This window comes from Pongo pygmaeus, chromosome 2 (genome assembly GCF_028885625.2).
Source record: "Pongo pygmaeus isolate AG05252 chromosome 2, NHGRI_mPonPyg2-v2.0_pri, whole genome shotgun sequence".
NCBI classification, from domain to species: Eukaryota; Metazoa; Chordata; class Mammalia; order Primates; family Hominidae; genus Pongo; species Pongo pygmaeus.
Genome location: NC_085930.1, coordinates 160,755,297 through 160,767,552, shown reverse-complemented (window position 1 = coordinate 160,767,552; position 12,256 = coordinate 160,755,297). Strand labels below are relative to the sequence as shown.

The 12,256-nt window shown below is 34.3% G+C and overlaps 1 protein-coding gene across 1 annotated transcript; it reads right to left on the bottom strand.

Annotated features, from left to right (window-relative positions):
• Positions 1 to 1,172: 1,172 nt before the first annotated feature.
• On the bottom strand, positions 1,173 to 9,372 carry SUCNR1 (succinate receptor 1). Its single transcript, XM_054482846.2, has 3 exons — positions 9,305 to 9,372; positions 3,126 to 3,181; positions 1,173 to 2,471 (listed from the first exon to the last, which is right to left on the bottom strand). The coding sequence occupies exons 2-3, from the start codon at positions 3,138 to 3,140 to the stop codon at positions 1,518 to 1,520; spliced, it is 969 nt and encodes a 322-aa protein (XP_054338821.1). The 5' UTR covers positions 3,141 to 3,181; positions 9,305 to 9,372; the 3' UTR covers positions 1,173 to 1,517.
• Positions 9,373 to 12,256: the final 2,884 nt, after the last annotated feature.

Sequence of the window (12,256 nt, the reverse complement as noted above, 5' to 3'; positions counted from 1 at the left end):
ACCTCCCACAGTATTTAAGAGAAGGAAGGACAGTGGAATTTTATGTCTCTGTATTCATAATGCTTATTTTATCCTTCACATTACTCACTCCTTATAGCTAATGACATCAAGGAAAGGAACTTAGATATGTGGCCATAGGTACTTTATGTTGCACATCAGGGAATTATTATGTGATCGTTGTTTGACTTTAAAAAGCTAATGCAGCACCTATTTTTTCCCCTACATTTGTTCTGTGCAGGAAATGGGGCCTCATTAACCCTCCTGGGATAATACAGGTTAATATGCACATAAATATTTTTATGTTCTATAATTTCATGAAGTACATTTTGTTTGAAACATTTACTCCAATGGTCTGACGGTAATGTTTCATGAAAACAAGGCTCACTCCAGATGTGATTTGCTCTCGCTACAATAAAGTTATCCTTGTAAATTATTCCAGTGTTTACAAAAAATGGGGGATCATGGAGAAAAATTGTGACTTTCCCTCCAAAAGGGAAAACTATCCCAATGAATCTAGTATTATCAGTTTATTTCTCCTTATTTGCTTGTTTATGATATTAATATATTTTAAAGTTCACTATTAAATCAAGAGCAGAAGGCTAATGAACTTTAATATATTTTCATGCACTGGTGGTCAAATTATGATAATAAAATGCCAGATGGCAAAATCATCATTTAAAACGATGTAGTCACTTTTGTTCTGTTTTGCTTTGGGTTTCCTGATAGGCTTTTTGTGTTGTACAAATTTTTTTTTTATTCAGATATCCTTGGTGTATCTCTCTAGTATTTTGATATCTAAATTTTCTGACGAGCTCAAACATATTCTCTACTTTTGTTGAATTATCTCTTTAGGTTCTTTTTATTTAAATTAAGATTCTTTCCACTATAAACCATACAACAAAAAAGGTTAGATAAATTACAAGACTACCCCAATTCATGATGAATATAAAAAATATATCAGATAGATATCCTTGAACTCATTATATTCCTTCCTTAATCATTGTTACTGTTGACTTTAAATTTGCTTAATAGCACAACTTCTAAAAACTATTTAATAATATATCTTCTGCTATTCAGTTCTCACATAAAGTTCTAGGATCATGTGAATAAGAATAACATAGAGAATGTTGCCAAAACAATGTTTGTTTTTTTTTTTTTTTTTTTTTACAATCTGACCAATGATCAAATGCAGACAACTTGTTGCTTTATATATCTTCCATTTTTGCACTGATTGAGAAAGCCTTATAATACCTAGTATTTTGGAGTTACATGCCCAAACATAAGGCAGTCCAAGTCCTTTCAATTCTTAGAGGAAGAAACCAGTACATTCTTGTCGTCCCATTCTTTTCACATACTCTGGGTACAACTTGTCTTTAGATCAAGGTTAAATCTGTGACACTCTCTGATTGATGTCTATGAGTTAAAGCAAACTGTAACTGGCTTACAGATTCATCTGTAGAACAATCTGTTTCACAAGCACCTCACTTTTCTCTGAATGAAAGTAGGAGTTCATGAGCTCATCTGCTAAAGGATGTAAGGGATTTGAAGTTGTGTCTCATTTGATTCATCAGCATGTCCCTGAAGTGATCTCCCAAAAGAAAATAGAAGACAGGGTTGATGACACTGTTCAGAAAAGCCAAAGGCCGTGTCACAATGTAAAAGGAGTTGATGACGACCTGAGTGCATTGATACTGCTTCCAACTCCCCAGGCGTGAAGCGATCCTCACATTCCGCATGACATGATAGGGTGTAAAAAGCACAGAGAAGATTACCACTGCCATGATGACCAAGTTGAGAGGCTTTTCAAGGGGCAGAGCAGTAGCAACCTGCCGATTCCTCTGCTTTAGGAAGACAGCAATCTTGTAATAAAAGAAACACATCACAAAAAGAGGAATAAGGAACCCCAACAGTGTTAGACACATGCTGTAAATGAGGTTGTAGTTGGGGTCTCCAGAACTTGCAAAATCATTACAGGTGGTGCCATTGTCAGTTATAACAGGATTTATAAGGGGAAGTATGGGTATTAACTCTAAGGTTACTAAAACCCAAATGGCCAAGGAGATTAAAATAGCAAACTCTTTCTTTTGCAGAAGGTGTTCTCGGAAAGGATGCTTAATTATCAAGTATCGATCTATGCTGATAAAAGTGAGAAAGAGAATGCTGGTATAGAGGTTGGCATGAAGCACATATCGGTTGCTTATGCAGAGCACGTCTCCATATATCCAGTTTCCATTGGCATAACTCCTTATCAGCATGGGGAGGGTGCACAGAAAAGCTAAGTCAGAGATAGAGAGGTTAAAGAGATAAATATTACTGCTATTCCAATTCTTCAGAGAGAAGATGTAGCCATAAACAACAATGGTATTTCCAAGGATTCCCACAACGAACTCAATCCCATAAAAAATGGAAAGGTAGTACTTTTCCAGGGCAGCCTCTGCTGCCAGCCAGTTTTTGCAAGTTGCATTCCATGCCTAAAGAAGAGAGAAAATATAAGGATTAAACACTAGACTGTGACTAATGACAAAACTGTGCAGAACATAATAATAATGAAAAACACTTGAATGGTGAACTATAGAAAGTAGGTTACATGAGTAAGGAAAGCATACATACATATACATATATATGTCATTAATGTATTATTTTAACAAATTTTTTGAATACCTTTCAACTATGTGCTGAATATAATTTCAGGTATGGGAGATAACAGCAGTGAATAAATCAAAGCTCCTAATCTCTAACAATTTATACTCTCTTGGGAACAATAATGAGGAAGTAAACAATGAATGATACCAATAATGATAAGTGCTATGAATAAAAACATATGGGAAGGTAAAAATATTAGAAAGTTTTGGGATGGAGGGTGGCAGTGAGTTATTTTTGATATGTGGTGATAAGGGAGAGGCTTTTATACAAGATGACATTTAAACAAAAACCTCAATGAAGAAAGTGAAAGAGACATATGTATATTTGCAGGAAGTGTTCCAGGCATAAGAAAGAGCACATGCGAAGGCATTAAGGTGGAAACACAAATAGAGGGCTTGACAAATAGCAAAGAAACAAAGGGAACGTGTGATAAAATAATTGAAGAGAAGATTTTGAATTCACTTTTGTGCCTCTAAACATACCATGGTCCCCAGCATATCGTAGTTGTTCAACAAATTCTGCTGAGTTAAACCATAACCTAGAAGAGGAAATAAGAATTTTTAGAACTTCAGTCTCACTATTTTAAGCTTTTACTTGTTTCCATATTGCCAAAGAATTCTGCTTATTGTATTAAATTCATAAACCATGATACAACTTCAGTTTTAAAACTTAATTTTTAAAAATTCAAAATATGAAACTGAAAATCTTAGTAATATTAACATTGGTCATGATTTATTGAAAGATGCCATGCCTCAGACTGGGTAATTTATAAAAAATAGAAATTTATTTCTCACAGTTCTATAGACTGAAAAGTCCAACATCAAGGTGTCAGCAGATTTGGTGTCTGATGAAAAGTCACCTTCTGCTTCAAAGATGGTGGCTGCTGTGTCCTCACAACAATGTCAGAAGGGGCAAGGCAGCTCCCTTAAACTTCTTTCACAAGAGTACCAATCCCATTCATGAAGGCAGAGTCTTCATGGCTTCATCACTTTCCAAAAGGCCCCACCTCTTAATACTATTAGGTTCCAACTTACATTTTGAGGAGACACCAATATTAAGACCATGGCACTTGCCTAGGTCATATGCTTAGTAAAAGACCTTTATTGTAATGCCTTCTGCATATGTACCATGGAAATAAGCAACCTGACTCACTCTAACCTCAAGAGTCTTGCTAACCTACCGTTTTTTCCTCTTGTCATGAGGCCAGATTGTGATTGGATAGGGTATTTCAAGAACTTTAATTATCTGAAAAATGTACTGGATTGCCATTGTTAAACATTAAATGTTACTTATTTCTAGTGAGGAAAACCAAGGTTAAAAACAAAATGTTCTAAAAACCTCTTTGTCAAGTAGGCTTCTGAGTATTAGTTGCAAACAAACAATTCTTTCAATATAGAATTTTGGTAAATAGAACAAAATAAGAATAAATGCACCTAAACTGCTTTTTATGAGAAGCATGCAAAATTCAGTAGAATTTGCTATGATAAGGCATCTGGAAAACTCATGTATTTTTGTCAAATTCAAGTGGTTTACTTTAGTTGAAGAACATTGTTATTTTGAGAGTGTTTTATTTATGAAAATAAGTCACAGAATTGTAGATCATAAGTTTAATATTTTGAAAAGTTATTTTTAATCACTTACTTTAAAACATTATACATTTTTTGGAGTCTCTCGAATCTTTCTATGGCAACCTGCCACTAAGTCCAATTCCAGACAAAGCTGAGTGGGAACTTTCTCAAGCAGCAGACACATGAATGCTGCTGAAGAATAAAGGAGATTGGTTTTGCTCTGTCTTTGAGGTCACCTAATTCTACCGCTCTCTCATATTGCCAGCATATTCCTATATTTCTCAATATCATATTTTTTAATCTCTTAAAACTTTTTTTCATTTACTCTACCTTACTCATTATTAGCAAATGGTTTTACCTCCTAATTCATTGAGATAAAGAGCATTTGTTGAGCTTACTCTAGATCCAACTCATTCCCAAATTCTCAGTATTCCTATGGTACCATTATTTCTTCTTTTCTGACTCTTCAGCATTCTTCTTCTCATTGTCAGTCTTCATCTCCTCTTTTCCATCAGAATTTAAACACTCTCATCTTTTCAGTCTTACAATAAGGAGCAACATAAACAACTCTCCCTAATTTCACATGTTCCTCTCCTCTTCATAGTTTGATTTCTGGAAAGAGCCATCTCAAGTGTTTTGACATCTTGACACCCCATTCCCTTTCAACTTACTCCAATTTGGCTTCGGACCTACCAGTCCTCCAAGTAGCCTCCACATTGCTCATTCAAATAATCATTTTTCACTAATCTTATTTTATTTATCTGTTGTTTTTCATACTCTATCTTCCGGAAACACTCTTCTTTTGCCTTCTGAGACATGACAATATCCTAGTTTCTCTTCTTTCTCCCTGGTTGTTCTTTGCAGGCACTTTTGGGGCTCAAGTCTTCTTGGCTCAAGCATTAAATGTTGAGTTCCTCAAAGCTAATTTCTGGGCTCCATCTTTCTATAGATTCTGCCTAAATGATCTCATTCACTTTTGAGGTTTAATGACCAACTATACATCAACAACTCCCAGATTTCCAGCCCAGCTTGTATCTGCCTTACAAACTATAGTTCTTTATTGCCATTGATTGATTTCTCTCAGGTATCTCTGCCTCTAGAAATCCTACACCAAATTCTCCAAGTTCCTTACCAAGCCTGCAGCATATCCACCTATTTCAGTAAATGGTTCTGCCATGTATCCAGGTGCTCACCACGAAAATCTAAGCAATATCCTCAGTCATCTAAAACTCAACACCAATAATGAATAAACTACCAAGTCTGTTTACTGTAATGTCTGGATATTTCTCAAATCTATCATTACTGCTCCGTAGCTTTCATTATCATTCTTGTCCAGGCTACTCTCATCTCTTGCTCTATGTCATATTCTCCTATTGTCTCCTCACAATTCATCTTTATTGTCTCTGGCCCTCATCAATTCATCTTTACCATTATAGCTAAACAGTCTTGAAAAACTACAACTCAAAATCAGATCATATAGCTTTCCTTGATCAAAACCCTTAATTAACTTTCCACTATCCAAGGAATATAGTCTAAAATCTTTAATGGGGACATCAAGGTCTGCATGATCTGGCCCCTGCACCCACTTCAATTTTGCTTGGCATTACTCTCCTCCTAACTCATCTTTCTTTCTTCCTGCTCTTTGAATGCACAGAGAGCCTTCTTAACGTGCAGTCCCTCTGTCTGAATCTCTTTTCACTGCTGTTTTTGTCCTGCGATTCCTGGCCCATCACATATTTGTCTTATATCTATACTTCTTTCAGGCCTCTGTTCAAGTGTAGGTTTCCCAAGGTAGGCTGTCTGACCCTCAGTCTAAACTAGGTCCTCCCATTTATGCTTTCATTGTATACTAAACTTATTAGAATTTTGTATAACTTTGTCTTACTCATTTTTTATTGTCCACATCTGGCACAGTGACCAGCAGATAGTAGGTGATCTATAAATCTTTGTTGAGTAAAGAGATGAATATAAACACCTGACTGTTTACAAGCATTTTTATAAATATTTTCTCCAGGGACAGATAAGCAGCAAGACCATCAGATTAAGCTCACTGCTTATTTCACTGTGAAAGTCAACACTATATATAATATAATATGATAAGTATTAAAAATTGGTAATTGTAGTAGTAGTAGCTGTAGTTTAGAAACACATTTGTATAAGGCAAAATTAAATATCTATCTTCCAGGATAAATTTTAATACTGAAGCATTTAATTAAGAAATGACACCTGAAATTAATAAGCATAAGAAGTCTAGAAAGACGTGCATCAAAATGTTAATAGTTTTATCTCTAATGATGAGATTTCAGGTAGTTTTTATTATTTCCTTTCTCCTTTTATCTAAATTTCCTATCATTTTTTCTCTCAAAATTGGCATCTATTTGATAATATTAAAAACTTTAAATTTCTAGAAATATAGCAAAAATGTCAATAGGCTTTAACATATTAACAAACTTCATTTTTTTAGCTCAATGGTCAGTTTTTACTATTATTATTTATTTTCAGTAGCTTTTAAGTCCACACTTTCTGGAAGCACTCTCTTCCTATCTTCTATGACACAACAATCTCCTTGTTTTCCTCCTTTCTCCATTTTCAAGCTCTTTTGTGGCTTAATCCTTCTTTGCCCAAGTTTTAAATGTTGGACCTTCTCAGGCCTTATTGCTGAGCTCTTGTTATTTTGGGGGTACTCAAAAAGCTGGTGCACAAATTCAATGAAAATTAAGGTATAGAAAGTTTCCTTGACACAAGAAATTTGTTTCACTTTTGCATTTCCTTTTTTTCTGGTCATAACGTTTATCTTTCTGCCTAGTCACCACTGGTAATGTTAATAATTTGTGTATTGTGCACAGCAGAAAGATTTGACTGCAATGGAAGGAAAAGATAGCCACAAAGACTTGTGCAACTAGAGCCCGATTTCCTGCAACTATCACTCAGGCAAGTGACGGGTCACATGAAAGTCAAGGAGCATTCTGCTTTATAGTAGCCCAGAAGGTCAGGGATTGAAGGAGTAGTAGGGAAGGAGTAGAGCTGAAATAAGAAAAATGAATGACTAAATTATCATGTTTGTCTTGCTTCTCATAGAGTTGTTTCTTCATTTTTTTGAGACAACTTTTTAAAAATGTATGTGTAAAATTATTGTTAAGGTGTAACACTCATAAAATCAAATAGGCAAAAATGAGAAATAAAAATGGTCTGTAAACAGACCACTCCTAATATTTGGGTACCCTTTTACATTTTAATATTTACCTGAATTTTTATTCATAAAAATGAGATTATGTTTTTTTATGATGTTTTGTAATTTTTTGATACATTTGTTTCATTTTTTCTAAGTTCATAATTCTAATAGATTATGATTTTATAAATATGAGCTGTCCAATATTTGCAGACCAATTTAACTTCACTAGGATACAAAATTTTGAAGATACTATATTTCAAATTGGATATATTTATAGTTGAGTATATTTTTAGTGTGGCATCACAATTCTATAAACATATGAAGTAAGTTGCTGTGCTCATTTAAGCAAAACTCCCAATTAAAGAGAAAATTCCCTCATGAAAAATTCATATTCACTCTTCTGCTATCTAGTGACTATATTCTTAATTTTTAGGAAATGGAAATAGTGATAAATAAATTATAACTGATTTGGATGAATTATTTTGAACAGGTTCTTTTAAGAGCAGAAATAATAGTGAAATCTTTAGTTTCCAGTCCAAAAATATATCTAAAACTGTTAGAATTATTGAACTAGAAGCAATATCTAATTTACTCACATAAGCAGACCAATAATACTTATTTTTAATTTGAAAATGTTTTTTACTTTATATTCAGCCTTTTGAAAACCTGCATTTTTGAAATTTACTTTAAAATATATATATGTGATAGTTTATTAGCTTTTTAATTGTTTGTTTTTATAGTCATCACAATTAAACAAATAACATTTGTAAAATGTTTACTTTTAAGTGCTACCTTAAGGCAAATTTACATGGTAACATGAGAATTTTTTTAACAAATTACTTTTTTGATTACTAAACAATTTGAGCAAAAATATATATTCACACTGAAAAGATATAATAATTTAACATTTGTAACTTTATTTTTATGTATTCCATACATTACACCAGAAATTAAGATGTTAAAAAGTAATAGTATGGCACAAATTGTGTATTAATTTCTTTAAGAATATCACACACATTTTGAAAAGTTATGGAAGGTAGACTAGAAATGGTTTCTGCAATTTTTCATTTTTCCTAAGTAAATTAATTATTGGGTAATATCATTTTTACACACGTAAATGTTAAATTTAATTTTTAGGATGCCTGAAAATTCCCCCAAATACATTATTTTCTAAACATAAAAATATCATGCCCCAGCACAGTGGCTCATGCCTGTAATCCCAACACTTGGAGAGGCCGAGGTGGGTGGATCACCTGAGGTCAGGAGTTCGAGACCAGCCTGACCAACATGGTGAAACTCCATCTCTATTAAAAAAATACAAAAAAAATAGCCGGGCATGGTGGTGGGCGCCTGTAATCCTAGCTACTCTGCAGGCTGAGGCAGGAGAATTGCTTGAACCCCAGAGGCGGAGGTTGCAGTGAGCCAACACATGCTGTAAATGTGTCACTCTAGCACTCAGGCACTCTAGCCTGGGTGACAAGAGTGAAACTCTGTCTTAAAAATAAATAAATAAATATATATATATATATGTATATATGTGTGTGTGTGTATAAAATACATGATTGTTTCAAATCATTTAGGAACTTTAATTTTTCCCCATAAGTAGTTATATTTATTTAGGTAAATCCAATTACTATTTTGTTGAAATATAAGTTGTTGAGATGTTAGCAAATATAATAAATCCTTTTACATAAAATAAAATTAGTATTTGACAACTAAAAGAAGACAGTTAATTTGTTGAAAAATAAACGTAGAGATAAAAATCACTTTTTTTTTCAATTCTTTTGCTGTTTTACATCTATTTATAAAGAATTAATTTAAACACTTTATACTGAAAACCTTAATTGCTCACAGGTCACCTTTAGAAGGAAATCTGGCCTTACTTTATACACTGAGAGGCACAATTTGCCATGTAGCTTACCATTCTGTTGGAAGACCTGATCCCTTGACAGGAACTCTGCCAGCAGCTGGATATAGCTTCTGACCCAGTGCTGTGCCACTGGACATGGTTGTTACAGTGTCCTATTTGCATATCCTATTTGCATATCCTGCAGCCAAGATTAATAATTCAAAAGCCCAGTAATAATTTATTCAGTCAAACCTCCCAGTCAGAGATGTTCATGCAGAGGAATTTTTGTGAGGCTTTTATTTTCACATTCACATTTATTTTATTTTCACATGCAATTTTGCAATTGAATGACAAAAAACAAGTAACTCATTTCACAGGAAACACATTTACCAAATAGATTTTTAGAAAAACACTGTTGAAATTATTTTATCCACTACCAAAGCAACAGAGAAGCATTCCTTATTTTCATTTTATTTGCATATTTACACAATAAGAAGTGGTAAATACTGCTTATATTGGGAATACAGTTGCCTCTGCTTTTCTTCTTTTTTAAAATTAATTTTCTTGGTGAATTCTATATTGAGAATATAATAATGAAACCTCTGTTTTCAGTAACTTTGAGGGAACTATAAAACTGAAATTTTAAAGGGAAACCTGGATATATGCTATGTTGGTGTACTAGCAAAAAGATACTAGAGCTTCAAGTTATTTTCCATTTTATTTTCTGTGCTTAAAATCAAGAAACACGTAAAAGATACATCAGATAGCTAGGGATTAGGGAGAGAGATGCTAAGTAAGATAACCTTAATAGATGACAATTTATATATCCCAATCAATGCTCTGAAAAACATCTGGAAGTACATTACCACCATTTCAGACAGGAAGCACACCTGGCTTTTTCCAAGCATTATATTAGGTTTAGATTCAAGTAAACACTCAGTCTTCTTGATGTGAAGCATAGGGATTATACTAAGAAAGCCCATAATTGTGCAGGCAGCAGTAATTCAATTTAAATGCTATGTAAGTTGAATATTGAGTTAGCAATGACAGGCAGAAGCGCAAAAAGAAGCTCTGTTACAGGCATCCTCCTAACTAAGCATTTCCCCTCACCAATATCTGACAGCTTAAAAACTCAGAAACTCAAAATATATGTATGTATATATACACATACATATATACATACATATGTGTCTATATTACACACTTTAAAGTATATACATGTGTAAAATATATTTATACATGTATGAATATTTATGTATGCAAACGTGCATTTACATGAAATAAAAATGTCTATAATTTGTTGAGTTCTTGTGATGTGCCAGGCAGGTATTACACTAAGTACCTTTATGCATCAAATGCATATAGTAATCCTCTGAGGTTCTTATGATTTAAGATTTTTCTCATTTTGCAAATTAAAAAGCTAAGGCTCAGAGAGGTTAATTAACTTTCTCAAGATTGCAGAATCAATAATGGGAGGGACCAGAGCTTAAGCCTATGTACTTGGATTCTAAAAGCACCAACTCTGATTCTTGACTGCCTACAGAATTGAATGACAATACCCTTGTGCACAACAAAGTCTAAGAATTAATAACAGGTATTTTTCAGTAATGCAACTCTTTTCTACTTTTAGAAGGAAGAAAGGTTAAAACATTATTTTTCTCTATATTTTTAAAAGGGCAAAAAGCATTTGAATAACCAATGCCAGGCTTGTTAATTTTAGACATAAATTAACATGAACCCCTTCCAAGAAACCCCTTCCAAGAAATACAACAAATGGATGTATTTCACAGGTTTCTGCAACCATTCTGATGGAAGAAAAGAGTAATTCCCCCTTTGTGGGGTGGTGGGAGTTCCTGAGAGCTTCCTCTTTCTTCTTCCCACTTCCTGACTACTATCTCACTCTGGCTGCTAAGACAAAAATTGGTCTATGCTTCTCCTTTTTCATAGTACAAGTCATCTAGACTGTAGCCTGGTAGCCTTGTTTCCCTCCCAAGTCCTACTTCCTGTTTCCTCAGAATGCTCTCAGTTGAGATACTACAGTGTTTCTGGGAGAGACTTACCAAAAGGTCACCAGTATTTCTGCTACAAAGCTTTATGAAGGTCTGCAAAATGATAGCTGCACGGGAACAAGGCTGGTTTCAGGATTATGACCCTGTGAGCAGGGTGGGTTTCATGGTATGCTACTGTATAGTCTCACAGTGCCTCACACTCAAAAAGATCACACAGTTGAATTAATGCTCTACTGTCACATTCTTTTTTTTTTTTTTTAAATACTTTAAGTTTTAGGGTACATGTGCACAATGTGCAGGTTAGTTACATATGTATACATGTGCCATGCTGGTGTGCTGCACCCATTAACTCGTCATTTAGCATTAGGTATATCTCCTAATGCTATCCCTCTCCCCTCCCCCCACCCCACAACAGTCCCCAGAGTGCGATGTTCCCCTTCCTGTGTCCATGTGTTCTCATTGTTCAATTCCCATCTATGAGTGAGAACATGCAGTGTTTGGTTTTTTGTCTTTGCGATAGTTTACTGAGAATGATGATTTCCAGTTTCATCCATGTCCCTACAAAGGACATGAACTCATCATTTTTATGGCTGCATAGTATTCCATGGTGTATATGTGCCACATTTTCTTAATCCAGTCTATCATTATTGGACATTTGGCTTCGTTCCAAGTCTTTGCTATTGTGAATAGTGCCGCAATAAACATACGTGTGCATGTGTCTTTATAGCAGCATGATTTATAGTCCTTTGGGTATCCATTGTGGAAGTCAGTGTGGTGATTCCTCAGGGATCTAGAACTAGAAATACCATTTGACCCAGCCATCCCATTACTGGGTATACTGTCACATTCTTAATTAAAATGTTTCATAACTTCTTAACAAGGGACCCCATATATTTCTTTTGCACTGGGCCCTACTAAACATGTAGCCAGTTCTGCCTGTGAGAGTAGAAACCTCCTCAGAAACTATTTCTATTCAGTATAGCACATCACATTTTGAGGGGGCAAAGTTTTTGTT